The following is a 15,945-nucleotide window of genomic DNA, read 5'->3' as shown; positions in this document are numbered from 1 at the left end:
CAAGACGCATCTCCCCATATAGGCCACGCCCATTTGCGCCAGGATAGATTATCCGCCATCTTGAATTTTCTCCAAAACACACCTTTTGCTCCTTTTCCTACATATTTTCTTCAAATGTCACAAAGATCGGTACACATGATCTACACACACACACACACACACACACACACACACACACACACACACAGACAGCTCCACTTCACACGGGTGTGATTTTTACTTTAAAAAAAATATATATGAAACATTTCAACATTCACGATTATGACGATTATGAAAAATAATCGCGATTATGTAAAATAATTGCGATTAGACGATTATGTAATAATTGTGACAACCCTATGTGTGTGTCTCTCTCTCTCTCTCTCAGTGGTGTCCATAAAGCCCGCTGTCAGACAAGAGGAGCCTCATCCACCATAGCTGCCTCCTGGTCCAGCACCCCCCCCCCCACTCCCCCCTCCAGGCCTCTCCTGAGGGGCTCGTTGTTGACTGTTCTGTTCTTCTACCACCTCCGTCACCATGACAACCTCAGCCCTGCGCCGGCAGGTGAAGAACATCGTACACAACTACTCCGAAGCAGAGATAAAGGTACGAGAAGTTGTGTGTTGATTCAACGGATGCACGTGCAATTAGCCAGTTATAAAATACTTCTAATACGTGTCCAAAACCTGCCCTTTTTTGTTATTTTAAAAACGAGTGAAAATAGCCAATCTATAAGCACACAACAGCCTCGCGTCGCAAGGCGTGGTGTGCTTGTAGATCTGCTATTTTCACTCAGTCTTGTATGATGAAGCAGGGCTTTACTATCCTTTTCTGGAGGGTGGGCCGTGTTTTTCTTTCAATGATCAATCTATCAATTGTGTTCCGGCTAGAAGGTTTGTTCCTTCTTAATTTAAAAAAGTTTGCACTTTGTAGGTTTTTGGTGGTTGGGAATGGGAAGCAAAAGGAAGCCACAGTCTCATGTTTCTCAAAAAATCCTCATGTCAAACATGCCCCTGTTCATAGACCATCTAGACCACTGTTTGGAACTACAGTAAGGTAGTATGAAGTGTAGATGTAGAGCCAATGTGAACTAGAGTTCTCAACAGGCCTGAAAATTAAGCCCGGGCCTCGAGCTGGCCCAGATAGGGCCCAGTAGGGCCGGGCCTTAATTTTCACCAATCAGCATACATTTTAGGCCCTACCTGGCCCGAAAACGCCGGGTCGGGTCGAGTAGAGTCGGGTTCGGGTATAATTTGAGAACAATATCACAGAGTAAAAGTTACATAAGTAATAAAAACATATATTTAATTTTTTCATTGAGCCCTAGGCCCAGCCCGGCCCGACTAAATAGCATACATTTTAGGCCCTACCCGGCCCGAAAACGTCGGGTCGGGTACGGTCGGGTTCGGGCAGAATGTGAGAACTCTAACGTGAACCACAGCTTGCTCTCTCTGATGGTGTGTACTGTAGGTACGTGAGGCCACCTCTAATGACCCATGGGGACCCTCGTCCTCGCTCATGTCAGAGATCGCCGACCTGACCTTCAACGTGGTGGCGTTTGCTGAGGTGATGGGCATGGTCTGGAAGCGCCTCAATGACAGCGGCAAGAACTGGAGACACGTCTACAAGGTGAGCGTAATATTCACACAACACTAACTCTAGTCCAGGGGTTCTCATAAGAAAGGCTGTGACCCCCAAAATAAACACATGAACTGGGGACCCCCACCCTGACAAGCACTTGGAATTGTAGGTATTACATTTAATGTGACTCGGTTCCACAGATAAACATTGTGAAAATAGCCTTGGCGTTGTGAGCATGTAGATCGGCTATTTTCACAATGTTCGCCGCTTACTTAATATTTGACAGTTTGGCCAGTTTGGTATTAAATCTCTTTTCTTGAAAGTCCTTAAATTGTCACTTTATAAATGTGCAGATACCCTGTATACACTTATTCTGTGTGTTGGTTTGTTTACCGTTGAGTGAGGGGAAAAAATGACATTAAGTTAATCATCTGGGGACCCCACAAAATAATTTGGGGACCCCACTTGGGGAGTCTGGGGACCCGACCCCAAGTTTGAGAACCACTGCCCTATTCAATTCTCAGATGAAAAACATGTTGTGCTCAACGACGCAGGAGTTTGATTCAGGTAGGGCAGTCCTGTTGCCTGTTGAGTTAAGTGACATTACTATTATTGTTCAGGTGACGACAGCTCAGATTTAACTGTCTACTTCTAGATGCAGTAGCCATGATTGTACAGTAACTGTTAATGTGATTTCAGGCCCTGACTCTGTTGGACTACCTGCTAAAGACAGGCTCAGAGAGAGTGGCCCAACAGTGCCGTGAGAATGCCTTCACGATTCAGGTACAGACCCAACATACCGGTACAGTACAGTATGATATCATCATGTACTTGTTTAATGCAGAGACATTGGGGGTCATCAAGCTTTTTTGCACCCTGGACCACTTTCATGTAGTCAATATTTTAACACACCACCGAGGGGGCATGGTCTTGGTGGGGGTCACAGATTGAAGTAACCGATGAAATATCTTTTAATTATTAAGCCACGATGTATATTCAATTTTATTCAGGCTATTTGAGATTGTTGACCTGTTATCTGAATTGTTTCATTTGTTTCTATTTTGTATACTGCAAATTGTTTTAGCTGTTGGTTGAAGCTTCATTCATTCATTTACAAAGTTTGTGGGTTTTTAGTGGTTGGGAAGTAGAAGGACACCACAGTCTCATGTCTCTCCAAAAATCCTGTTCATAGGCCCCCTGTTCATAGGCCATAGACAGTTCTAGTTTGGCTTTGAATGCAGCCACTTTATCTTTCAACTTAAATTCAGTTGCCATAATCCCCTGAAATGACAGATTGAGTTCATTAAGCAGGTTGAATAATGTCACACAAGTACGTTTTTGACCCATTCCACATCATGTGCTGCCAACAGGGAGCAAGAGATCTGCTTGAGGGTGGCTGTCCGACAGATTTGTGTTAGAATATTATGTATAAAACCTCTGTTTTTATACATAATATACATATTGTACATAATACAATGTTCTTTTCAATTATGCGTTGCTACAGTAGACAGAATATAAATAGGGCTTCACCCTCTTCCTACAGTGTCTGCATCCACCCTAAGCACTAAGACCACTCCACTAAGATTGTCCCATGCATGCGTGGTTCATTCAGACACTGCGAGACTTCCAGTATGTGGACCGTGACGGCAGGGACCAGGGGGCCAACGTCCGGGAGAAGGCGCGCCAGCTGGTGTGTCTCCTGCGGGACGAGGAGCGCCTCCGCCAGGAGAGGAGCCAAGCCCTGAAGACCAAGGAGCGCATGGCCGGCGGGGGAGGGAGTAGTGGAGGAGTTGGAGGTGGAGGCGGTGGAGGAGCAGGAACTGGAGGAGCAGGAACTGGAGGAGCAGGAACTGGAGGAGCAGTAGCGGTAGCAGTAGCAGGAGCAGCAGGAGCAGGAGCTGGAGCAGGAGGAGGAGTTGGGGCAATTTATGGAGGTGTGCCCCCATCGTACCACCCTGGCAGGCGGACCAGCCAGCCCAGCATGGCTGTGCTCTATGGAGAGGAGTTCAGCCGCTCCAGAGGCTCGCCGTCCTCCTTTAACTGTACGTCAACGTATTTTAGAATTCACCCGTTTCATTTTGAGGTTAGGGTTAGGGTTAGCCTTTTTAAACAAATGAGAAAGGAAACTGGAATGTTTGAGGTGATGTCCCCTACACCAGTGGTTCTCAACCTTTTCAAGCTGCGACCCCCAAATAATCATATTTTAACTGGGGACCCCCCCACCCTGACAAGCACTAAGAGTTGAGGAATTATATTTTGCATAACACGGTTCAATTTCTGCCTCTAATATTTTACACTTTGGCCAATGTTTAATTTGTCATTTTAGAGGTAATAAAAAGTCCTTAAATTGTCACAGACATGTGCAGATACCCTCTATACACTTACACTTAAACTTCGTTTGTTTACTGTTGAGTGAGAAAACAATGTTGCACATGAAGTTAATCATCTGGGGACCACATGTTGAGAACTGCTAGAGATGGGGAGTACGCAGCAAAGGCCGTCGGGATCGGGACTCAAACCTGCAACGCGCTCAGGCTAAATACATTACAGCCTAAGTGCCCGGACCGCTGGGCCAGCGGTCTGGGCCTAATGTTGAGGTTTCTGAACCAAAAAACTAACCCTATACCATAAGCCTAACCTTGACCTCACTCTAAAAAAACTAACCCTATACCATAAGCCTAACCTTGACCTCACTCTAAAAAACTAACCCTATACCCTAACCTTAACCTCACATTTTGTTGGGATTTTGGGACATGTTTTGGAGTCAAAATTAAGACCAGTTTCAACCAGTGATCATGGGAAGATCTACAGAAGATAATGTCTTAACACAGGGCTTGATGTTCTATCACAGTTTGTTGGTGCTTTAAGTGTTGTTTTTCCGGATGTTATTAGAAACACTATCCAGTGAAAACCGCCTGGGAGGCATTGCAGGACGAGGTCATTGACCAAGTGGTGAAGGGAAAATAATGTAGTCTAGTGGGCTGGCAAACTGGCCTGCAGTAGAGTACTGGGCAGCTACCAGGTGTATGTAAAGCAGGTTTTGTGTTAGTGTGAAATCTTGGTTTAAAATAAATGAATAAGGTTTTCCCAGCTTAAATAAAGTTTGGGGGAAAAAGAGCCATGGATGGAAATCAACATTGTTAGTCAGGCAGAGTCATATCATTAACATGCATCAGGTGCTTGAGGCTCCAGGCGATCGGTCACTCAGATGATCAATAATGCCGCGTCAGGCTGCAAACATTCAATGTCCCTCGTTATTCCCTCTATCACTTCCTCCTTTCTTCTTTCCTCTACCTCTCCATCTCTGTCTTCAGGCACGTGCACACATAAGACATCAAAGCGGGCTTGAGCCCCTGCCCTTTTATCTGTCTGTAAAAAGTGCCATCTCCAGGCCATAAATGCAGTTTTTACTATGGTGAAAGAAATGCAAATGCCCTCTTTCCATGCCATACCCGAAGGCGGCATTCAAGCGAATTGCCATGTCCAAACTCTCCTGAACTTGAATGCAGCATCTTATGTTGAAAGAATCGCCCTCTCTGTGTAGAAATCCATGCCGTACGCCACATCTCCAGTGTTCACTTGATTATGCTTAGTTCAGTGTGGTATCAAGCATCGAAAATAGCCGACCTCCAAGCTCACAACGCGCCGCGCTGCGACGCGTTGTGAGCTTGGAGGTCTGCTATTTTCGTTATTTTCACCAATATGCCCTTTTAGAAATGTCAGAAATGTCATAACATTCTCTGCATGTCCTTGTCTGTCTTCACCCCCCCAGCCTCCTCCTCGTCTCCCCGTGCAGCGTCAGATCTGGAGCAGGCTCGTCCTCAGACCAGCGGGGAGGAGGAGCTTCAGCTGCAGCTGGCCCTCGCCATGAGCAGAGAGGAGAGCGTGAAGGTAACAGCACACAGTACAGTACAGTACAGTACAGTACAGTACAGTACAGTACAGTACAGTACAGTACAGTACAGTACAGTACAATCCTCAGGGTTCATCTAAAGTGGAAAATGTTCAAATGGACTATTTGGTGTGTGTGTGTTTGTGTGTGTGTGTGTGTGTGTGTGTGTGTGTGTGTGTGTGTGTGTGTGTGTGTGTGTGTGTGTGTGTGTGCGTGCGCGCGCGTGCGTGCGTGCGTGCGTGCGTGCGTGCTGTGTGTGTGCGTGCGTGCGTGCACAGCCGAGCAAACACGCCTCTCTGTCCATATGCATTATACTGTATGTTAACTCATTCGCTGCATTTTAAAAATCTTTCTGAAGTGCCATAGACTTCCATGTAATTCATAGTGCACGGATCATGCACGCCCATGCATTAGATCATGCACCACGTGTGTGCACGCCGTTCACAGCCTTCAAACAAAAAGAAATCTGCTTGGAAATCCGTTCAGGCATTCATCAGTAGCCATTATGTTTTCTTCAAATGTAAACAAACATGGCCGCCAAATTTGAAAGAGGGGTTGGTATGGGGGTCATACATGCAATTTCGCGATCGCAATCATGCCTAGTAGAAGGAGGAGGTCCAAACTCAGGAAACTCGGGCGTGGCAGCGGTGGGGTACGGGAATAACTCGGGAGGGGGCAGCAAATGTGGGGAGCGTGTCGCTGTTACTACATGTCATCTTTTCGACACCCGACTCTAACCCTCACCCTAACCCTAACCTCCGTGGAGTGAGTCGCTAACCCTCCGGTCGAAATGATGGTCGTTCGAAAGAGCGTGATTTCCCCGCAAATGTGTTAAATGGTGATCTGAACAGGTCTCCACCGACTAACCTCCCTGCTCTCCCTGGTGACCCCCCTTCCTCCCCAGGAGGATTGAGAAGGGCATAACAACCTATAGCATATCATGAAGGGTATAACTATGACCTATAGCATATCTTATACTTCATTATGCAAGGGTGTCACTTACAAGCTAACAATGAGTATAGATTAGGCTTTAATCCTTCTCATCTGCCTCATGCCTGAGGTGATGTAGGATACAGTATGTCTGTACTGTGGTGATGTAGGATACAGTATGTCTGTACTGTGGTGATGTAGGATACAGTATGTCTGTACTGTGGTGATGTAGGATACAGTATGTCTGTACTGTGGTGATGTAGGATACAGTATGTCTGTACTGTGGTGATGTAGAATACAGCACGTCTATACTGTGGTAATGTAGGGTGTTTCTCTATAGCAGGACTGTGTGACATAATAATGCATAAGCTGCCAGTAATGTGGTTGATCTCTCTTCGGCGCGCTACAGACAGTTGCGAGAGCTATCATGTCCGTATCGTCTGAGATTGAGGGGAGGAGGGAAGTCAATTCATTGTCAACGAAGGTCACGTGGTATTTTGTCGTTGCCGTGTCTCTTAGCCAAAAGACAGCCTTCGGTTGAGCAAGATACACAGCAACGACATGAAACCATGTGACTTAGATAGTAAATGCATTGGACTCTCCCCCCCCCCCCCCCCCCCCTCATTCTCAGACGATACGGAGAAGATGTCTCACGCGTATGTGTGATTCCGGCCTTCCGTGTGCTCGTCCAAACTCTTTATCCCTGCCCTTTATCAACTAACAACACACAAACAAACACACAAACAACAACAACGATGCTGTCGTGTGTCTGGGTCAATCCAACGCCACAGTGTTTCTCAGCGTGTGTGTGTGTGTCCACACTCCACAGCATTGGCGTGGTAATTATTCTGATGGTCCCGTAATGCCGTCCCTTGCAGGAGCATCGCTGTCGCCAAGGAGACGAGTCTCTACTGAAGAAGGCTCTGGATAACAGCAGGCAGGACGGCCAGACGGGCTCACGAGAGGTGGGTGTGAGGTGTGGGGCGCTGCATGCATGGAAAGGCTGGCAGATGCGTGTGTGTGTGTGTGTGTGTGTGTGTGTGTGTGTGTGTGTGTGAGTTAGGGTTTTCCGATTAATCGATTTTTAATCGAAATCGGGATTTTTTCCTTTGGGCGATTTAAAAAATAAGAAATCGTAAAATCAATTTTCACTTTAATTAGGGTAATTCTTACTCATTGGAGCCTTGCACGGGGCAAAAAGTGCACAGCCCGGTCCTCCTGAAGCAGGACGACAAGGTCCGACACCAAATTAATACTACTTTATCTCTGATGTGTAATTTCTTTGATGCACGTGCAGCGCACGTCAGACTGGGCAGGGCTCACCACATTAGATTTTGCTATTTGGCTATATAATTTTTTTTAAATAAAACAATAATAAAAAAAAAATCATGTCCTTGCATTTTTTAAATGAAAACAACATGGTTGAAACAATGTATTATTCTTTTACCAAAAAATCGAAATCGGAATCGAAAATCGACTTTTCTGAGAAATAAATCGAGATTTTATTTTTAGGCCACATCGAACAACCCTAGTGTGAGTGTGTGTGTGTGTGTGTGTGTGTGTGTGTGTGTGTGTGTGTGTGTGTGTGTGTGTGTGTGTTAGGGATGGGACGATACGCGATATTATCGTTTATCGTGATAAAAAACACTCACGATAATCGTATCGTGGAGATGTAATTTATCGCGATGTCGTCCTCTGTCGTGCACTGGGATCAATTCACCTTTTATTTGCCCAAGCTGCATATCCGATACCACTTAAACCCTTTGGGAAAAGGTACTTATAATATACCGGTACATACTTGATACAGTCTTTTTTTTCACTCTATCAAATGTCTTTTGCTCACAAGGCGTCTCAAGGCGACGCGTTGTGAGCTTGTATATCGGCAATTCTTTTGGCAAATGTTCCACCCCAGGATAATGGGTTAGGGTTGATTATTATTTTGATTATCGCGATGATATCGTAAATCGTGATTTATTTCGTCACAATAATCATGATATTAAATGTTCATATCGTCCCATCCCTAGAGTGTGTGCCTACAGTGTGTGTGTGTGCGTGGGTGGCTGGCTATCGGAAGGCATTGAAGAGGAGTGAGTATTTGCTGCATGACATTTACTGTATGCAGTTATGGTGAGAGTGTAACACGCAGAAACGGACAAACGAAAAAGACTGGAGTTGACCACTTGTCCTATGGGTAAGGTACATTTTATTTTTTAAACAGACGATTTACAAGCTCACAATGCATCGCAAATACTGCAGGGTTTAAGGGCAGGGGGGAATTGATAGAGAGCTGAGAGGGAGGAGTTGTATGCAGAGCGGTAATGACTTTGTCTCCTCTCTCACCTTGAGCTCAGCATGACATTTGCCTGAATGCATGTTCCTTATCATGCAGCGCACCAGCAGTCCTTCTCATTGGCCTGTCACAAACCAATTGGAATCCCTCGCTGTCTTATGTATGTGTAGTACGTTTCCATGGCTGTTGTGCCATGGCCTTTGGAGTGTTCTACCATCACCATATATATAAAACAAATGGATGTTTATAACCTATAGGAGCCTTGCGCACAGCACCTTCAAGCTCTACGACAATGGTCAAACTGTTCTTGATTATTATTTGTTTTATCCACTTATTGTACAATAACCCCTTCCTCTCACACACACACATACACACACACACACACACACACACACACACACACACACGCACACATGCGCGCCGCACACACCACAGGAGAAGGTTCCTTGGTTTAGAGGCAGAGGACAGAATGAAGACAGCAGAGAAGTAACATGTAGACACTTGTCTGTGAGCAGGTTGCAGACACCCCATAATATCTGTCCTGTGAGTGACTACAGTATAATATTAGTTCTAATATTAGTGAATAGATTCACAGCTTGATATTCCTCTCCGCAGTCCGCCATGTTGGACCTTGTGGACGTATTTGGTCCTTCCCCCTCTGAAGCTCCCACGCCCTCTAACGACCCCTGGAACACCGCCCAGCCCGCCTGTGATGTCACCTCTGACCCCTGGGACTCTGTAGGTGAGTGGCTGGACACCAACAACCAAAGGCGTACTGTATGTAATGCATGCACAGAACGTTGCAGAAGCCTTGTATCTCCGCTGGGACCCTCTTGTTCTTACGATAATCCACAACCATCTCCCTGGTCTTGCTTGCATTGAGCTGGAGGCAGGGGGGGGGGAGTGGGACTGAGTTACTAGGGCCCAAGGTGGAGGGGCCTTAATTATTTTATACTTTAGCTATTTTTGAAAAGTCGTGAAAATGTGCGCAAATCTTTGAATATATGTACTTTTTAAGCCAACATTTGTAACTCAAATTTTGCTACTGGGGGGTCCCTGGAACTAAATATTTTGAGATGGGGTTCCGTGGCCAAATACATATCATTTTGGGGGTCCTTCACATGAAAAGTTTTGAGCTAGTGATGCACGGGTCAGGTTTTTTTCATAACGTTGTATTCTTATTCTTATAAGCCTACTCTTATTAACTGTTCTGCTGCTGTTGACGGTGCTCACCGTCATTGAAAGGGTTAATACCATGGCGCCGTTGACGGTGAGGACTGTGAATCTTACTGTATATACAGTAAAGATATTATTACTTACTGTACGTCGCTCCGGTCCCGCCCGCATCGGCAATGTCCGCGATTTGTTTACAACGCACGTCGGGCGTGCACGCGAAGTTAACGTCCTCCATAGTAAATCCATTGAGAGGCCCATAAAGAGACCTCATTTTCTCCAAAAGGGACATTCTTATACAAAGGATGGTCTCCACTCTTCCATACTGTATACAAAAGGTGGGCGCAGCCATGTTCTCTTGTGGGCCCACACTGTCAAGTGATAATCCAAAAAAACAAAAACAAACCCCTTCCGGCCCTTCAAAATAATAGCGGCGGCCTATGGAGGAAACGGCGTGGCACCGAGGCACCAAGCAACTTTCAGATTAAGAGGCACTAATTGTGTTAAGAATAAAAGGCAAATAAGAACAGATGATTATTCTTATTTATTTTTTGCACATGAGAGTGGTGATAACCCGCCCGCCCGCCGCCCGCCAATTGAGTCTGAAAACCTTGACCCACCCAACCGCATGCGGGCGGGGGCACCGGGTCGGCCCGCGCATCACTAGTTTGAGCACCACTGACATAGAAACAGACTTTTTCACCATTTTTCAAAAAGAGCAAATCTACAAGCTCGCAGAGCGGCAGTCGGTGCCGCGTTGTGAGCTTGTATATCTGCTATTTTTCAATAGTTAAAGCACAAAATAACGCAGTGAATCCTTGTACCCAGGGCCCAGAATTTGGTGCGACACCCCTGCTCACAACGTACCCCAAGATAATAAAGCTCTCAATGCGTGGCATCGTGGCACGCTGTGAGATTGTAGAACAGCTATTTTTGAACATCTTTGAAAGTAAAAAACTAAGTGATTCATGTTGTAAGTGGGTTTTGAACCAATGAAACGCATTAACACAAGCTTGTGACTAATAACAACATTGGGTGCAAAAAGAAAGGAAAAAAAGCTCCTTTTTCCTGGAAAGCCGTAGTTTCCACCTGACAGCAACGAGGGGCATGATGCTGTCTTCCCAGATTTTCTGAAAGTGTTTCATTGCACTGTGTATGGTTTTCTAAAATCACCACGCCTAGACACAGCAGTAAATAGCCATCACTCTATCGTCGTTGTCGGGTGGAAACCTTGTATGTCTAAATTAAAACCTTCCTTTGTTATTTTAAAAACGATTTAAAACCAGTGAAAATAGCTGATCTACAAGCTTGTAGACCTGCTCTTTTCACTAGCTTTGTGCGACAGTCTTGTATGATGAAACAGGGCTTTACTAAAAAAAGAAAAAGTACAAATGTGAAACTACACAGGTTTCTGCCCGACAGTGACGATATTCTGGTTAGTAAACACATTAATGAATTCGCCCTGAACTGGGCAGAAAACGAATCCTGTCTCCCCGTCTCAGCAGCGGTCCATTCCAGCACTCCTGTGGTTGGTAGCCCGTGGGCTGCCCGCGCCTCCGCCACAAACCTGTCCAATCCCTGGGCCCCGTCTGCGGACTCCCCTTCAGACCCCTGGAAAGCCACACCCACATGTTCCAGCCCCGTCAATCATGGCTGGGAGAGTCCTTGTCACACAGGTGCTGAAATACTGGTGGTCACCCTCATCATCGTTCGTAGTCGTGCTCAAAGTAATACAGTTTTGAGCGATATGGAAGCAACATTAATGAATGAGGAAATCAAATGATATATATATTTTTTTGTTTTCACTAAAGGTGTCATGTCACGCCACAAAATGTTACATTATGATACAGTAGGTTATGTGGTCTCTCTGTAAACGCTGCAGAGAGCCGAGAGCAGTGTCTCTCGCAGCTTCGCACTGACCAGGACATTGAGGAAGTGGCCTCAACTTAAAATGTATTTTAATTGTAATTCTGTGCTTATAAAATATATGTACCCAATCATACAAGTACAGTACAGTAAGAAGTACAGTAGAGGTGCGGCATGACGTCATCAATAATATTAGCTAATCGGATGATTTTGCTTTTTTTTCATGTCATAACAGCTTCAAAATGTAAAAGCTCGGTATTCTCAGTATTCTAAGCTCGGTATTCTGACAGTAACATGGGTCTCCCCATGCATATCTAGATAGATAGATATCTCGAGCTTTAGCAAACAGAAATACATTTTCAGGCAGGTTGCCAATTTCATCCAATCATGAGAGAGAACCCATTCATCAGCTTCAATCTTTTAGTGTTCCAGACACCTTTCTTTTTCTTTCTACTAATTATTTTATTTCATCACTTCCAATTTCATGTGTTTATCCAGTATGAGTTTTCTCTCCTGGTTGGATGAAATTGGTATCCCATCGTGATACCAAAGAGTTACTAAAGAGGTGGAGAGAGACGGGGAAACCCCTGTTACTGAACAAACACTGTAACAATGATTACTATGAGAGATTCTAACAACAAATATCACTGACGGCACCTTTATCTGATGGCATATTTGACAAACCGTGTACTGTACTCATCAGCAGTCCTTTTGGTGTGCAGGGACCGATGGGACAGATCCATTCTCCGTGCAAGACGAGGAGCGGCCGAAAAGGGAAGCTCCTCAGTTCTCCCCCCAGCCTGTCAGAATCACAGGTACAATGATTATTTCCAGTGGTGTAAAGCAGGGGTTTTCAAAGTGGGTGACGGGGCACCCTGGGGTGCCGCGACGGCAGTCCAGGGGTGCCGCGAGATCATTTGATAATATTTGGAATGTATTTGGACACTTGAAAAAATATTTAGTATAATTTTAAACTTGAAGTACAAAGTTATTATCAGTCAGTTCTAACCAAAATGGCTATTATCTCAACGTTTTCCTCGCAACATAATCACTAAAATATCATTACTGTCAGGCAGAAACCTCTGTCGCACAAAACTAGTGAAAACAGACGATCTACAAGCACACAACGCCTCGATTTTATAGATAGTTTAGAACATCTTGTAGATCTGCTGTTTTCATTAGTTTAGTACATTTTATAGATGATAAATACAAAACGAACGGTTTTGGACATACAAGGTTTCCACCCGACAACGACGATATGCTATAAATATAAGGTGCTGGGAGTGAAAATTATAATGTAGTGGTGCCTCGGATTAAAACAATATTTATGGGGTGCCCTGAGACAAAAACGTTTGGGAACCCATGGGGTAAAGTAACTAAAAGGGCATATGAGCGGAGCGAGGAGAAAAGCCGATCTGCGCTCCAGAGGGCTCTGGTCCCGTTCGCTATTCGCTCTGGTCGGCCACCGTGCCACTCCGCTGCCCCCCACTCCGCCGCTCACCCTGATTTGCGCATCTCTCGCTCCGCGCGCTACGCTCAGTTCGTCGATCACAGTCAAAACGAAAAAAAGAAATAAAAGTAGGCCTATTTTGCCTCGTGTCTCTCCTTTGCCACAAGCGTTCCCAATCCCAACACAAAGAGCCTACCTACTGCCTGCGCTAACGTGAGCCACCAGCATCGGCTCGATGTTACAAAAGACGCCATCTAAGTTTACTTTTTTGGTGATAAAACCGACACTGACACAACTCACACAAGGTATTCATAAACATTTTGTGTGGATGACAGAAAAATCTTGATCAAGGACGACGGACACATTCTTTGACTGCTGTGCTCTCAGCGGTGCCGGGTGCACTTGGTGTGCGAGGTTCATGTTATGGCGCCCGGCCCCAACAGCATCGGCTTGGAGCGGAGGAGGGTCGGCTCTCCAAGGAGCGGAGGAAAAGCCTCGCTGCAATGCCGCTCAGACCCATTTTAAAACCTGCTTGCTCACGCTCAACTAAAAAAAGACCCGCTCCGCTCTGCTCCCTGCGTTGCTCGTGCTCCGCATCGCTCGCATGCCCTGGTAACTAAGTACATTTACTAAAGTACTGTACTTAAGTACACATTTTAGGTACTTTTTACTTTACTGGAGTATTTTACATTTTCTGTCCTTTTACTTCTACTCCAATACATCTCAGAGGCAAATATAGTACTTTTACTCCACTACAATTATTTGACAACTTTGGGTTAGGGTTAGGGTTACTTTGTAGATTTTGATTATTATTACAAAACATGCATTGACCACTTCAGCTCTATACATTTCGGTCATTTGAAAATAGCCGATCTACAAGCTCACAATGGGTCGCAATGGGGAAAACTTGGGAAACGGCATTCTGCATAAAGAGTACTTGCTACTTTTGGTACTTAAATTACATTTTGACACTGTTACTTTTGTACTTTTACTCAAGTACATTTTGAATACCGGACTTATACTTGTAACAGGTTTTCAGTATTTCTACATTGCAGTATTGATGCTTTTACTTTTGTAAAACATTTGAGTACTTTTTCCACCACTGATTATTTCTCACAGGCAAACAGAGAACTTCAAAAATGGAAAACAGTAGATGTGAAAAAGAATATAACTTCATACATTGAATGCTTGGCACCAGTCTGGTGCCAAGCATTCAATGTATCACATCCCCATTTCATCCCCATCACATCACATCCCCCATTTCAGCACATCCTCACCAAGCCTTTTGAAATGGTTTTCTATCCTCCAGATGCAGATGTGGATGACGACCCTTTTGGCGTAAAAGCAGACCCTGACCCGTTTTCTGCAGTGGAGAGTGAGCTCGACCCATTCAGGGCGGAGCCCCCGGTGAACCCCCTGGTAAACGGCGGAGGCACCGCCAGTCCAGAGATGTTCGACCTGTCCCGGCTGGCGCCTCCACTCGGCGCCCCGCATAGACGCATGTGTCGGACCCCAGAGGCCTTTTTAGGGCCCACTGGTGCCTCCCTGGTCAATCTGGATGCCCTCATCCCACCCAGCCAATCTAGCAAGACGCACAACAACCCCTTCCTCTCAGGTGACTTGCTTTACACACACACACACGCACGCACACGCACACACACACACACACACACACACACACACACACACACACACACACACACACGGACACACGGACACACACATAGGGTTGTCACAATTATTACATAATTGTCTAATCGCAATTATTTGACGTAACCGCAGTTATTTTGTGATAATCGTCATAACCGTTTACATGTTGAAAGATGTTTATATATGTTCAAACATTTAAAAATAGTGGACATAGCAGCACTATCGATGTTCTTTTTGTGTAAAGTTGTGAAATATGTCCTTAATTTCTTTGTATATTTAGGTTATGTGTCATATCTGCCATGTGCAACTTCAAAGCCTACAAGCCAAACAGAAATGTAATTGTCAACAACAAAAACACAATTACCGGTACATAGTTAATCGCAATTATTTGAGAGACAATGAATCGTCATGTAAAATGTCATAATCGTGACAGACCTACGCACACAAGCAACTGCAACATTTCATGAATGTGACTAAATTTAAATCTGTCTTTTCTTTTCCTCCCTCTCCCATTTCCAGGTCTCAGTGCTCCTTCTCCCACCAACCCCTTTCACTGCGACCAGCCTCGCCTCACCCTCAACCAGATGCGCCCGATGTCCACCTCCCCGCTCCCTCCACACATGCTCTCCTACAGCCCCTCCCTGCCCCTCCCTCTGCCTCACCAGCCCCCCGCCCTCCCCTCCTCCCTCACCCAGCCTCCGTCCGGACTCCTGGACCTCCCCTCCAACCTCCCGCGGCCTCTGCTCCCCCTCTCTCCCCGGCCGGCGTCCAACCCAAACTTACAGGCGCGCACACACAGCCACAACCCTTTCCTCTGAAGCTCTCGTGCCCCCCGACGTCGCCTTCGTCTCTCTCTGGGCTGTCGTCGGGGGGACGCTGTGGAGCGGGGGCCGTCTCCAGTGGCTTGGGACACTGACCGGGCCTCCCGCGTAGTTTCACAAAGCCTGCACTGGCTTGAACTGAAATACGGATCCGGATGTCTGATGTCAGATTGTCAGTGTGAACACTTGAAATGGAATTAAGCTCGGACTGCTTTGTCTTTGTGTGAAGACACCTCAGCTGCTATTATCTTGAACTCTCGAAGAAAGAATCTGCTCACACGCACATGCTGCACGCACACGTGCGTGCACACAC

General features: G+C 45.7%; 1 protein-coding gene across 1 annotated transcript; it reads left to right on the top strand.

The window, feature by feature from the left end:
• Window positions 1-516: 516 nt before the first annotated feature.
• On the top strand, window positions 517-15,629 carry epn3b (epsin 3b; the record flags this gene model as incomplete). Its single annotated transcript, XM_080721630.1, has 12 exons — window positions 517-585; window positions 1,450-1,608; window positions 2,260-2,343; window positions 3,173-3,338; window positions 3,468-3,602; window positions 5,333-5,451; window positions 7,261-7,347; window positions 9,288-9,414; window positions 11,351-11,521; window positions 12,434-12,526; window positions 14,477-14,776; window positions 15,331-15,629. The coding sequence occupies 12 exons, from the start codon at window positions 517-519 to the stop codon at window positions 15,627-15,629; spliced, it is 1,809 nt and encodes a 602-aa protein (XP_080577756.1).
• Between the last annotated feature and the right edge of the window lie 316 nt (window positions 15,630-15,945).

This window comes from Nannobrachium achirus (genome assembly GCF_963921795.1).
Source record: "Nannobrachium achirus genome assembly, chromosome: 3".
In the NCBI taxonomy this organism is placed as follows: Eukaryota; Metazoa; Chordata; class Actinopteri; order Myctophiformes; family Myctophidae; genus Nannobrachium; species Nannobrachium achirus.
This window is presented reverse-complemented; position numbering and strand designations above follow the sequence as displayed.